At 39.2% G+C, this 15,285-nt stretch overlaps 1 protein-coding gene across 1 annotated transcript; it reads right to left on the bottom strand.

Annotated features, from left to right (window-relative positions):
- Positions 1–3,474: 3,474 nt before the first annotated feature.
- On the bottom strand, positions 3,475–14,314 carry LOC307031851 (E3 ubiquitin/ISG15 ligase TRIM25-like). The gene is made up of 6 exons (XM_079669322.1): positions 13,294–14,314; positions 13,097–13,156; positions 5,223–5,456; positions 4,912–5,056; positions 4,802–4,828; positions 3,475–4,706 (listed from the first exon to the last, which is right to left on the bottom strand). Exons 1-6 carry the CDS (start codon positions 13,861–13,863, stop codon positions 4,402–4,404), a joined length of 1,341 nt encoding a protein of 446 aa, XP_079525448.1. The 5' UTR covers positions 13,864–14,314; the 3' UTR covers positions 3,475–4,401.
- Positions 14,315–15,285: the final 971 nt, after the last annotated feature.

Here is a 15,285-nt window from a genome sequence, read left to right as displayed (position 1 = left end):
GTGTGGCTTAGACAATTTAACCCCTGATTATGTAACTATGGTCATGCTAATCAAGCTATTGAATTGAGAGAGAGAGATATAGAGAGAGAAATGCAGCGTGTCTGTGAGCGAGCAGGGCCGGTTCTAACCAATTTGCTGCCCTAGGCAAGATTTTAGCTGGCGACCCCCCCGCCAGAAAATTGTACAGTAGAAAAGATAAAAGTATCCAAGGAATACACAACAGAATATATAATTAGTAAATGAAAAATCTCTACAAAAGACCAATACCCTACAAAAAACATATTGACATCTAATATACATAAACAAGGCTTCAAATGTATTCAGTATTGTATAAACATGTTTTAATTGGTGTGTGGACGTCGCATCTTCTAGGGGGGTCCAGAGGTATGCCTATGCCCCCCAGGAAAGAAATGTTTGAACATTTAAAGTAAAATGCTTCAAACTGGTGCACTTTGAGCACACAATTACTATTGATTCGATCCAGGGGGTACAACTCTAAACACCCATATGAAAAAGATCGGTTTACATTTTAATAACCAAATAAGTATGTGAACATAAAAAACCTACCATAGCCAATACAAAATAAATGTAACTTATTTTATTTTGTGCAAGTGTGCAAAATATTTAAATTGTATTTTCGGATCCTTAACAAGACCGCCGCCAGAGCGCGTCTCCCCGTTACCTGCAGAAGGGAGCCATGCACGCAACGCAGCACCGCTCTCTTTAACTCCATGTGACTTTCTGCCGCTTTCCTCTGTGGTGCAGTGCTGATCGTTTCACCACGGAGGAAAGCACTTCACTAATTGCAGTACCCATAAGGAGCTGTACAAATGCCACAGTTTTTGCGTGGCTGTGTATTTAGTTGAAAGCCCAGTGGCGATCTGCTCATCTCTCATCGAAATAATATGCTACAAAGGGGCGGACTGGCCATCTGTGTGTTGCACTTTCCTGTCGGCTCCCAGACCGTAGTCGAGGAGGGCAGAAGCAACACGCTTCAGGTTCAATAACCCACTTTAGCTTAAATGACCGGAGAGAGGCGAGCTCTTCTTGGGAGGCCGTTGCATTTATTCAGCTGTTCTTCTGTTTCACAAAATACATCAGACCTCTGTTTTTCTGCTTCCTCGTTTCACTTCCAGAAACACACACACGTTCCCTCACTGTCGCTCTACCATCCACAAACACACATGCACAAGCCACACCCCTCTCTCTCTCTCTCTCTCTCTCTCTCTCTCTTAAAGGGACAGCGATCTCATCTCACTCTGCATTACCCTAATATCATAACATGTGTGCTCTGGAAAATCACAGAACGGACGATCGTCCTTATTATTATGCCGTTTAAACCAATTATTTAAATGTGTTAAATTCGGCATCATGTAAGTTGCGCTGACAGGTCCACACACTGCTTCCCCTCAGCGAGGCTCCCCCGCCCTCCTGCTGATAGTTCACGAGCGTCAAGCTCCTCAACCGCCCCCCCCCCCCGTTGATAATTCTCGATCGTTGGCACGCTGATCAATTTCTTTTTTTTTAAATGGCACTTCATATCAAGAAGGTTGCCGAGCCCTGGTCTAGGGCAAATGAAAAGTGTAACCGGGGTGAAAAGGGTGTTAGATTTACTTAATTATGAATATTGTTACATCAAGGCCGAAAATTAGGATGAGCGGGCAGAGCCGCAACAATCACAAAGGGTATTTCCCTCCCAGAGCTGCAAGCGCAGCGCCCCCCCAGATATGGCGCCCTAGGCGAAAAGATCAGTGGTGGAAGTAACGAAGAATTTACTTAAGCACTGTAGGCTACTTAAGTAAGATTTTGAGGTTGCACTCGAGTTTTTAAATTGTACTTCTATTCCTCTACAATTTAGAGGTAAATGGTGTACTTTAAATTCACTAAACATTTGAATACCTTTAGCTTCTTTACAGATTTGGATTAATGATGTGAAATATAATATACACTTAAATCAGACTTTAGTTACACCTGGAGTAAATTCACAACACTGCAGTATACAAAGTCATTAAAACTAGCTGCACCTTTACCAGCTTTCACAACACTTTAATGCATCAATAATTATAATCAAAACATATCATATATATTATTCTGAAAGGATATCTGCATTATGAGTACTTTTCTTCAGATTAGCTGTCAAGCTGCATCTTACCTTGTCTCTCTCTCCTCGCGATCCTCTGAGTGATCTGTCTCTCGGTCTCTCCTCCTATTTGTTAATTCTGAACTGTTCCAGTTTCGTTTCTAACAACAAAAAAATACCCATTCCCTAACATCACCCCACCTGCACACGATATCCTGTTGAACAACACCTTAAAAAAAAGAAGAAGAAACTAATCTCTTTTTCATTTCTTGTGCATCTCAACAAATAAGTGCCTTTTGCCGTCGCAAAGAGCTAACACACAATTAATATCTGATGTTTTTCTGAAGATATTTAAACATGTATAACGTTCATTAGTACCCAGACGTGGAAGAAGTACTTAGATTATTGACATAAGTAAAAATTAAAGTCCTCCATTCAAAATGATTCTTAAGTAAATAACTATTAGCACTGAAAACTAGTTTAAGTTCCAAAAGTAAAGGGACTGGTTATGCAACATTTCCATTATAAAGCACAAGATATTTGTAAATCCTTTTATTAAATTGATTGATGCATTAATGTGTTCATCACTTCAGTGTTGCAATTGATAAAGGTGTATATGAATTACTTTTGACACTACTAGGTAGCTAAACCTATAATAAGATATTACAATGTGTGTTGTGTTGTATTAATAACCTCAATCTGCAATGGTAATAGTAACTAAATATGTAAAACAAATGTAGTGGATTAAAAAGTAAAAACTGGCCCACTAAGTGGATTCCAAGTGTCAAGTAGCATAAAATGAAAATAATCAAGTTATGTAAAAGTAACTACATGTTTTACTTAAGTACAGTACTTGCATTGAAAATGTCACATAAAGATGGGGTATGTAATTTATTTCAGAAACACTTTGTTATATTCCATGGAATGCTCTTAACATCCCGACAGCAATGAATATATTAAATGCTTTGACAATAAATACATAAAAAAATGTCACCTGTGGAAGCCGTGGTGCTGTAAAAAGCACGACCAATCATCTGAGCCGGCCCGGCTAAAGTAACTGGATGGCCTACCTGCCTGTCAGCCTTCCATCTGTGCACAAACTTATCTCGTGCCCTCATTGGTCATGTGCGCCTTCGTGTGTGTTGGAGGAGGGGCTGTGTAAGGAAGTGGCAGATTTTTTCCGGTTGTGTATTTTCTAATTCTAGCCCACTCGAGCCGGTTTCTCCAAAATGACATACCCCATCTTTAAAGTACAACAAATAAAAGGTTAATTTGAAAAATGAATCATGAGATTTCCTGTTTCACAAAAAGAGTTCCTTTTTTGTGAAACAGGAAATCTCACACAAAAGGAAAAGAGAAACTTGATTTGTTATCAATAGTTTATTTTTTATTTATTTAATAATTAAAAAATATGTTATTACAGTATAAGTTGTAAATATTCAGGGTACATTGTATGAAGACACACACTTGATATTTCCTGCCCAGTAAAATAACCCCCTCTCCACCCAAATAAAGAAAGTAAATACAGAAAAAAAATATAATTGTTTGTAATTAAGTTAAATAAATCTTACACTATCATTTATACCAATTTGGTCATACAACAGTGTTAAACCTTTGAATGCATTTAGCCTGTATAATGGCTGTATATGAAAATGTCCCCATTCAGTAGCTCATAAAGCCAAGCTACTGGTATTAAGCTACAGCTTTGTTGAAGGTTGTATAATATGATAAAGTATGAAAAACATGAATATAATAAAGACACTCAGTATGTTCTGGTCTTTTCAATGACACCACCACCTACTACGCTACCCTAATGCTAATGGGAAATGTAGCTGAACTAGCATCCCCTAATCTTTCATTATTATTCCCAAAGGCTTGTTTTCAGTACACCGTGTGGCCGACTCATCATTTACAGTTCCACCTACAATTTCACAAACCATTTTATAAATTCTAATCCTACAGATTCTTCACAACTCCGCTATTGATTAATTATTGCAAATTCATCAAGCTTCGATGGGGAAGGATTGACCAAACTCCCAGAAAAAGACAAAATGTTAACTGCTAGTCTTGCACTTTCTTCACGTTTCATGTTTCACAGCAGAAATGATCAAAGGACCAGAGTTTTTCTCGTCGTGTTTTACATGAGGACTGAAATATGGGAAGAGCTCATCACCAAAAGAACACTCAGTAAATGAGTGGATGTGAGATTGGGCCTTGATATCGTAGAAGGACACGAGACCTTCCTCGTAGTCAACGAACACCCCAACTTTCTTAGGTTTCTCTTCCAGCGAAAGACGAACTGGCGGCGCTGTCAGGGCTGCCTACTTATCGTCCTCGTAATGTACCGTGACCCAGTAGCCGTTTTCTGGGTTCAGCAGGAGTCCTCCCTTGCGGTTTGCATCGCCCCTTGCCACACCGAGGTCCCACCCCGACTTGTTGGTGACCTCGACCTCCCAGAAAGACTTCCCAGAGGTCAACCTGTTGAACCCAAGGACGCTGCCAAAAATATCAAACCTCTCCGGAGCATCATCTACTTCCTGTTCGTCCCCATCATCTTTCACTTCCTTCCCATCATCAGAAAGAACAAGGCGTCGGTGCGCGGTGGCTGGATCCAGCTTTACATCCACTGTTAACAACAAATTGGAGTTCATTAAAAGATCTGATCACAAAAGTGTATTATTGTAAAGGTATTGTCAGGAAGAAGCTGATCAAATCCCTTACCTGTAAACTTTGGAACTCTCTTAAGTTCTGTGAAGTAAAGAAATCGTTTTGAATCAATTTTGTCATCATTTTAGATCTTAACATTCACCGTCATGACTTTTAACTTTTACCAATGGAGGTCAGCTTGTCCAGTTGCTGTTGAACTTGTTCCAACATGGCTGTTGTGGTCTTTCTCATGGTGCCAAAAGACACTGATGTGTCAAGCTCTACCTTCCTCAAGTCTTTGAAGTCCAAGTCTTGAAGAGATGGGTAACTCTGAGACAAAGAAAGAGAAATAGTGTTGGGATTTACCAACAAACATACAGAGAATAAGATCAAATCATACAAGCCACAGTAGCTTGACTGTAGTTGTTGCTCTTCATAAGATATGTAAACACACATGACCCCACTGTATTACACAAACAAGGTCCATTCCTCTCACCTGAAGGAAAAGGAGGTGATCCTCAAGCGCAGATATATCGTCCAGCTCAGAGACCGTTTTCTCAAGTTTTCTAATCTCTTTTTCCAACTTCTCTCTGATGTATTTTGCATCTTTTTCCACGACCTCCCTTCTGTCCTTTAGTGGCTTAAGAGCCGCAGCTTGTGCTCCCTTCACAATGGCAATCACAGCTCTGAACACACCCTCAATATCCCACCACTCCTTGTACATTTTGTCCTGAAATGATTCAGGGATAGGGTTATTTTGATTGCTTCAACACTGGTCACAGTTTAACTAAATCTGAAGAGAGCAATTCTGGGACAGGTTGGGTGTTTTAGAGCTGTAACAATAGCCTAGATGGGTAAGCTGTAAATAAAGATATATTTAAGCAATAGCTCACGACAGGCCGTGGTATATGCTCATTATATCACAGCTAAGGGGCGTGGTTCGGCCCGACAACGTGCAGGGCGTCCCATAGACCTTCATAGACCTCCCATAGCGTTGATAATACACGCAATGAGAATGCTCCCCGACGGTCGGTTGTTATCGTCAATATTAATATAACAATTATAAAAAGATTAATAGTGGCACTCGATTTCGCCGATTTTCTTGTTGCCCCAGCTGGTTGACACCTCTTTTGGCAGAAACAAAGGCTACATTAATGTATTAAATCGATGTTAATCCATGCGTGTGGTTGTGGTTGCCAGGCAACGCAATAATTTACAAACTCTTCAACTACAACCCTAATTATATTTAAAAACATTTTAGAAGGCCTCACGAAATACTTTAATGTAAATTAAAATGTAAATATGAAGGGATGTGTGTAGTGTGGTGATTGACATTATTCACCCACGAATCTATGGGTTGGGGTATTGTTCCGCACGGACATTTTAGTTAACCGGACTTTCTGTTGATGTGAAATCCGAAAACAGTTTTTAAAAATAAAATACTTTATTCCGAGTTTGCTTGCTTTTCTCTTTGGAGGTCATCACATAAAGGTAGTGTAATACACGGTTCGGCTGCATTAAATATTACATATCTGCCGTAGTTCGCTATTTATAGAGCCCTGATGAGAAGACTTCTGGACAAAAAGGAACAACTGCCGCCGAAACTGAAGATGTGACGTGGATCATAAATATATCAGCAATTAAACTAAATCTTCAATTTCTCTTAACAATTTAAGTCTCCTCGCAGTATCAATACTAATTCGGCTGACTTTTATATTTGATCCAATAGGTATATTGGTATATTTACACCATAACGGCGCACAGCTGATAGAAAGGGACACCTGGTGGTTAAAGCACGTTGTTGAAATGTATTATTTTTAGATATTAATAGGAGACACAGACAGACAAACTAATAAGGCTTTATTTAAACATTAAAGAATACTTTAGGTTAAAGTCTTATTTTGAATAAGAAAAAAGCTTTGGGGGTATAAATATTAAGCCTGACAAAGTACTAATATATTGCTTTCCTGCAATGTTAACTACTGCATGTTTAAGCACTTATTTTAACTGATATTATCAATCCTGTCTCCTAAAAATTACGTTCCCACAGAACTAAACTGCATACTCAATTACGTTTAGCTAAAAACGTATTTTCTCCCACGTTACGTTAATGTATCTTAAATACGTTTATTTTCTATGTATCTTTGCCATTTATTGTCTTGCTTATAATAATGATAATAGTCATTTAAAAATGTCATTTTAGAGCACACATTTGAAATCAGTAGGCGAGGCTGTAATTTCGCCAGCTGTTACTCTCATGAGCGAGGCAGAAAATAATAGTTTTAACATGCCAAAAAGCTGCCGTGTCGTTTATTGCACCTCAAACATTAAAACAAATCCAGAGTTACGTGTTTCTGTACTTCCTCTAAGAAGAAAGGACAGTAACCAGTGCTTGAATTGGGCCGGTACTCACCGGTACGCAGTACCGGCACTTCTGATTTTTACCCATGTGGTACCGGCACTTCTTACTGAGTACCGGCAAGGTGCCGGTACTCAGTAAAATGCCGGTACTCAGCCGCCGGCAATATACGTATATATTGTAAACGCAACGCAGCGCAAATGTGGGTCTGACTCTGCCTCACAGAGGGTGACTGGCTGTCTACATGACGTGGCCTGCCGACATTGCCACTTTCATACAGATCATACTAATGCCCTGGATTGGTCTCTGCGTGTCATTCAAGCTCGGGAGGGTGTGTGTTGGTGTATGTGTGGCGCGAGCAAGCGAGAAAGCGCGCGCACCGGTTACGTGTATTGTTGTTAGCATCTGGTGCTAGCTAGCTGCGCTAACGGATATAGGGAGCTTTTTCAACAACAAGGTGGAGGGAGAGTCCTTTGCTGTCAGACTGAGAGGCTGAAAACTACAGCTCTGGTGAGGTAAATTACTCTCTGAGTCTTTAGATAGTTAACTTAGTTTAAGTTATCTCAGTGGGTCTCAAACGGTTCGGTCACCATTTATGTAAACACATATTTCCATTTGAGGGGGTAGTGATTAGTAAAATATACATGAATAATACAAACAAAATGTTAATTAGGTGAAAAAAGGTAAGATAAACTTGTTGAGAGCTAAAACTAGTCTTTGCTGTTGCCTCAAAGAGGAGCAGGGGGGAGAGGAGGGAGACAGGAGAGGCCGATTCAGGAGCCCAGACACACTCACAACTATAAATGAACCAAAAACAAATAAATAAACAAGTTTCAATGTTTTTTCATATTGGATATTGTATGTTATTGGTTATGGCCATGTACTTATGATTTTATGATTATTTAAATGTATACATTTTTGTTTCATATGGGTGTAGTCTCTTTATTTCCCCCTCAAAATGCGCCAGATTGATGCATTTAAGTCCAACACTTAAAAAAAAATCTTACCGGGGGAGCATGCCCCCGGACCCCCCTATAGGATTTGAGGCCCGGCCCCACTGTTCCCAAATAGATTTGCAATTTTTTTTAAATAGTAACCCATCTCCATGTGTTTCTTTTTGGGTAGTAGATTTAAACTAAAGGGCTATCACTTTGTGCAGCAACGCTATTGACAAATAAATCCAGCAAAATGGCACAAAAAACTGGTAGTGGCCTCAGGGACGAGGAGTCATTTAACCAGCCAGTAGGAGTCAAGCTTTACTTTCTTTTATATCCATAAAGAAAAAGTAAATCTGTTTACAGTTGTTTCCTTATGGATGTTGAGAGGTATCCATATATCTCTTAATTTTGCTCTCAAATTCCCACTTATAAAAATAGCACTTTACCACTGCACCCCCTCTAATCTCAGATGCACCCTGAGTCATTTTGTTTAAGTGCAGTGAGCTTTTCTAAAATATACAGTAAAGAGACAAACCCACCAGCATTATAGGATATACTATGACTTTGAGCCAAATACTTGTTGCTGATTTAGAGTACTGGCACCTTTTTTATTCCAATTCAAGCACTGACAGTAACAGAAGATCTCTGTGGCTTCAGGCTTGATTGCCGTTTCAAATGACAGCGTTGGTTTCCCCAAAAGTGGGGGGGGCTGTAAAGTGACGTAGATTTTACTCTCTTATTCAAAACCATTCTATTTATTTATTCCGAGTGTTCTTGCTTTTCTCTTTGGAAGTCATCACATAACGGCATTGTAATACACGGTTTGGCTGCATTAAATATTACACATCTGCCGTATTCTTTATTTATAGAGCCCTGATGAGAAGACCTTTGGACAAACTTGAAGAACTGCCGCCAAAACTAAATATGTGACGTGGATCATAAATATATCAACAATTAAACAACATCTTGCATTTATTTTCACAAAATACGTGTCCTTGCAGTATCAATAGTAATTTGGCTGACTTTTATATTTGATCTAATTGGTATTTACAACATAACGGTGCACAGCTGATAGAAAAGGACTTGTAGTTTTTAAAGATATTACTGATTTTCTTTGAATATAAGAATGTAAATACTGAGTTGAGAGAATAGTTAGGGGATTTGGGTGATGGGAGACACATCTATGGAATCACAATTTCAATAGCTTACCATTATATGACGGATATGCCTTTCTGTCTGGGATGTTTTACAAATCAGATATTATTGTGTAAAACATGAGAAATAGTATAGCAGGGGTGCCCACACTTTTTCAGCTTGGGAGCTACTTTTAAAATGACCACGCCCAAATGATCTACCTACAGGGTCGCCCCTGCCCAATCTGTGTTGTCAGAGGCGGTGCTATGCTAGTGGACTAAACAGCGGATAAACTGTGGCACGCTTACACTAATTGTGCCGCATAAGCGTATAATAGTGCGCCGCATTTGTGCTTCAGATGAGGAGGTGAGGCCCCCTCATAACTGCATGAACCCGTATGGCACAATACAACTCAGACTGGCTTAGCTGTACGTCAATCAAGTGGCAAATGCCATAGTAAGGATGAATGATAGGCTAACTTTAAAAAAATTTAAAAGTTTTTTTTTTTTCTTAGTTTTTTTTCAATGCCATGCGATCTACCCGCACTACCCTCACGATCGACGTATTGGGCACCCCTGTAGTATAGCAATATCCTGTAAAATTATGTAAAAACATGAATAAAACTACACATCTTCAGATGTTATCCATACATAAGTGTCCTACACTAATAATACAAAGTTATTATTAGTATGCTGTGTGTACCTACTGTAGTGGTTAAAGCACGTTATTGAATTATTTTTGTTGAATAATGTTATTTTTGTTAAATAATGTTATTTGATGAAAAAAATATTAAGAGTACATATTTTCATAGGGGGAAAGTAGAAGGTCAATGATAGAAATATAGAATATACAAAATCAAGAAGATACTGTAAGTGATCTCTACAATAAAACAGTTTAGTGCTGGATGTATAAAGATATTCATATGAGGATGTGCAAAACAGACAAACAAATTAACCTTTATTAACACATTAAAGAACACTTTAGGTTAATGTCTCCTTTCAAATAAGAAAAAAGCTTTGGGGGTATCTACAGATAAATATTAAGCCTGACAAAGTACTTTACGTCTAATATATTGCTTTCCTGCAATGTTAACTATGTTGAAGCACTTATTTTAACTGATATTATACACATGAATTATAATCTTATGTATGTAGATAGAATAAGAAATGTGCATAATTTGACAGTTTAATGGTGGAGGTACACACACATATTGATAGATGTCTTGTAATGCACTGTTGAGGAACCTGTGACCCAAGTTTTTCATTCATTGCATAACTACACCGTAGTTGTGTAAATGATCAATACACCTTCAAAAATCTTGAAATCTTGAAAGGGATGTGCAAAATAGCAATTATATACAGTCTTTAATTATCTATTAGGAGAGAATAATGAGTAATTAATATACTTTATAGAGATCTGCAGATAAATGTTTAGTCTTCTCAAGCACCAACTATCAAATATCTCTCCTGATTGTTGGCACTTGACAATCACCTTTACCTGAATTTTACTCAGGTGTAACTAAAGAATGCTTTAAGGGTTGTTTATATTTCACATCATTAATCAGAATCTGCAAAGTAACTCAAATAAATGTAGTGGAGTAAAAATACCAGGTTAACTTCTGAATTGTAGTGGAGTAGAATTACACAGTAACAATGAGCTATCATGTGGGTATATATTAATGCTGCCCATTATGGATACAAGCGATTTTCACCCATTTAGTAATTACATGTTTTAAATGTGTACACACCAATGTGTTTCCTATCGCCTAAACATCCAGGGCTGTACACAGTTTAATACTGTCAAGTTCTAATTTTGGGAAAAATGAAAAATTCTTTTAAAACTACAATTCCCAGCAGAGACGTGCCAAAGAGAACATGTTGCGAAACACAATAGCCAGCATGTGTAGTTCTCGGGGGGCGTCCAGTTTTGAATAGTCTGCCGTGATTTCGTTCCATTTCTCGCTCGGCGTAACCTTGGCACACTGCCACTCCAACATCCAATCCCAGAGTTTGAAGATTAATCACGGGGTTTGTCAACGGGACTGTAGTCCCAAACGATAGCTGGGGATTATGGGTAGTGTAGTGTCTTCGGCCATCCTAAACTGAATTTGTTTTTCCGGATATCATATCGCATTAACAACACCACATCTGGCGTCACAGAGATCTTCTGTTACTGTCCTTTCTTCTTAGAGGAAGTACAGAAACATGTACCTCTGGATTTGTTTTAATGAGGTGCAATAAACGACACCGCAGCTTTTTGGCATGTTAAAACTATTATTTTCTGCCTCGCTCATGAGAGTAACAGCTGGCGAGATTACAGCCTCGCTTACTGATTTCAAATGTGTGCTCTAAAATGATATTTATAAATGACTATTATCATTATTATAAGCAAGACAATAAATGGCAAAGATATGTAGAAAATAAACGTATTTAAGATACGTTCATAAGAAACGTAACGTGGGAGAAAATACGTTTTTAGCTTAATGTAATTGAGAATGTAGTTTAGTTCTGTGGGAACGTAATTGGGAGACAGGGTTAGATATTATACATATGTATTACACTCTTATAAGATGTATGTAGATAGTATAAGAAATGTGCAGAATACGACAGTTTAATGGTGGAGGTTGAGGAACCTGCGACCCAAGTTTTTCATCTCCGACCTTGTCAGGTATTGAACATTCAATAAATAAAGAACACAGAATTATTCAATATAAAACACAGAATTTGTTTGATTATACTAAATGATTTACAAATAAACACCACTGCATATTTACAACTGTTACACATGCTGATGTAACGCAAATGTTTCCAACTTGGGATCAATAAAGTATATCTTATCTTAAGATGATCGATGGCTACTGCCATATTTGCAAAATGTGCCTCTGAACCTTGACAAGTGCATGTTTCAGGCTTATCAATTAACAACAGGAGGGGTCACAGACATAAGACCAGCTGTTAAATAAAGCTCTTCTGACCTTAGCTGGTATGTGGGTATATATTAATGCTGCCCATTATGGGCACAAGCAATTTTCACCCATTTCTTAATTATATGTTTTAAATTTGAGTGTTTCCTATCCCCTAAACCTCCAGGGATGTACACAGTTTAATACTGGCCACTTCTTATTATGGGAAATACGAAAAAGTATTTTAAAACTACAATTCCCAGTAGAGACGTGCCATAGAGCCAACGTGTGTAGTTCTGGGGACGGGGTGGACCCTTTCAAATCCAGTTTTGGACAGTCTGCCGTGGTTCCATCCCATTTCAAAGTGCTGTTCGACGCTCGGTGTAACCCTCGGCGCACACTCAGACATCCAATCACAGAGCTTGAGGACTATCACAGGGTTTGCGAAGCGGAGAGAATACTTACTTCCAGGTGTAAAATTCTCTAAAGCAACTACTATGAGCTGCTCCGACCCTCGGTCCTGACAGACTCCAACTTGTGTTTATTAATCAAACAAATAAATAAACACAAGGAAAATGATGTGTTATTGTTGAGTAAATAACAGTTTGTGGTTTAGAAAATACAAAATTAGAAGGAAAAAACGATGAAGCAATACAGATTTCAGTATTCTGAGCCCATACTCTCCCCTTAACTGACAGCAACAAAAGTCCTACATTATTCAATTAAAATAAAGAAGTAAAAACAATAAGTGTGGCTTGATATTGAGTAAGAAAAAGGTTGATAAACGCTGTGAGAATGGATCTGCGGAGAGCATTTCGCCGCGATCCCAACTCGTCTATTACCAACGTTCAGGGAGCTCTATGCAAGTCAATGGGACGCCCTGCCCGTTGAAAACTGACTTCCAAGGGGTACCCTGTACGTAATAGATTGACGGGAAGGGGCCCTGACAGTCCGTCAACATGTGACGGGTTGGGAGTGAGAACATGTTGCTCTTGCAGCTTACCTTGCAGCTCTTTAGAGATGTATTAATCTCATACCTGTGCTTTTCTCTTCTTAATCTTCTCTTGCAAGTCTGTCTTTGTGTTTTCAAGTTGGACCTGTAGTAAAAACAAAAAAGCAAGTCAATACCTCAGCAAACCCTGCCTTTGTGTACCTTCTTAAAGTGTGTTTGCATATTGATTTGCACAACATGGATTCAAGCTGAAATACAGCACTGTCAAGACTTTGAATTCACCTTCTTCTTGTCCCATTCGTGTTCAGTAGACACAACCTCCCCCTGATCTTCTTCCAAACAGCGTACACAAATGCACTTCCCCCTCTTTCTGCTGTACAGCTCCAAGGGCCGTCCATGCTTCAGACAGGCCCTCTCATCCAGGTTCTCGACAGGTTGCACCAACTTGTGGCCCTTCAACCTTTCAGTTGAAGAATGATTCTCAAGGTGGGTTGGACAATACGACGCAAGGCACAGAAGGCAGGACTTCGTAGCCTTGAGCTTTCGTTCTGTGCAAATGTCACAGGCCACTTCGCCGGGCGCCCCGGTGTACTTCTCAACGTCTTTCTTCGGGATTTTTTTCACCTGCTCGACAATGCTTCTCAGGACGATGTTCGACTCTGGGGTTCTCATCAGATGCTGCTTGCATAGTGGGCACGCTTGAACACTGAGGCTAAAGTTACGTTGGAAACATTTCTTACAAAAAGAGTGGCCACAAGCTGTAGTGACAGGATCCTCAAATATATTTAGGCAGATGGAGCATTCTAATTGCTTCTCCAGTGAGGGGGTGGGTGATGCTGGAGCGGAGGCCATATCTGCTTAAAGACAACACCAAGAAGTCGTTATAAGTATAATAAATCCCACTTCATTATTTTGTTGTTGGAATTTTTGTTTTGCTTCATCCTCATACCTTGTGTTACGTGCCGCAGTTGGTGCTTGTGTGTGTGCTTTTTGTCTCCCTCCCTGATTGTCTCCAGGTGCAGCCTCTCCCCCCAGGTCCCAATCCCCAATCAGGGCCTCCTTAATGGACCTGAGGAAGGCTGCAGTGGTCTCTCTCCTTGTCCTCTGGCTGCATGTGTGCAGCATGTCTCTGTCTCTGTCTCTGTCTCTGTCTCTGTCTCTGTTTAAGGCCTGTGTTTTATCAATTATTAGGAGTTGTGTTCCTGTATACTTTGGTACATTAGTTTACTGAGCTAATCGGCTGGTGAGCCTGTGTTCTTTTTGTCCATTAAATGACCTGCTCGTGGCTTCAGAGATCAGTTTCCTCTCTTTTTTCTCATTCCTGGTCAATTCTGTGTTTTGTTACTCCCCTTCGTATCCCTAGATTTGGAGGGAACGTAACACCTTGAATAATTAATAACTTAAGGCAGGGGCGTGTGTACATTTTGTCCAACATTGGGTATTGTTGCCAGATGACAGGATAATCATAAATGCAAAACCATAGCATACATGGAGATAAGTTAAAGAGTAACTGCATAGTATTTGCATCTCATTTTCCAGCCACTTAGTCACATCAGGCCTAGATAGCTTGTAGCAACCACACCCCTACAGTACCTATTAGTACTAGAGTGAATGGGATTGAGCAACTTTTCATTTGTAAAAAGAACATTTGCTATTTGCTCTATGTTTAACATGTTTGTTCTTGATTTATTCTGTAAGTCTTTGAATAATAAAAGCTCAGAATTAACTTAAAGAGATTTAACACGCATATTATTCTCAATACGATCATTACTCTACCATTTACCTACTTTTTAATCCTTACTTCTAGTATTGGTATAAGTTTCCTACTGATCCGTTGAGATTTTGAAATATTATAGTTGGATGGTTCTGAAAAGATTGGCATTATGTATTCATTTATTTTTTGCAGTTGCTGAGATTTTTGAGATTTCATTACTACTTTTCCACCCAGGACTGTGTGTTATTATTGAGCAAAAATATCTACAAAACAACAGCCACTATAGCTTTTGATTAATTCCAATATCGACACCACTGCAGTTTAACCCTGTTGCATGCTTGTCACAATCCTAATGTCACGTCACGTTTTTAGTTTAGTCTGTCTTGTGTTATTTTGCTGTTCTGTTCCCACCTGTGTCTTGTTATCCTGTCGTTAGTTTCCCTGGTGTGTCTGATTGTCTAATTGTGTTCACCTGTTGCCCTTGTGTTTCTCCTTCCCTGCCCGGCTGTTTCTCGTCTCGTGATTACCCCTCCCTGTATTTAGTCTTGTCTCTTCCTGTG

Source organism: Notothenia rossii (genome assembly GCF_949606895.1).
Source record: "Notothenia rossii genome assembly, chromosome: 3".
Classification (NCBI taxonomy): Eukaryota; Metazoa; Chordata; class Actinopteri; order Perciformes; family Nototheniidae; genus Notothenia; species Notothenia rossii.
Note: the sequence above shows the minus strand (reverse complement) of the source record. Positions and strands in the feature narration are given on the sequence as shown.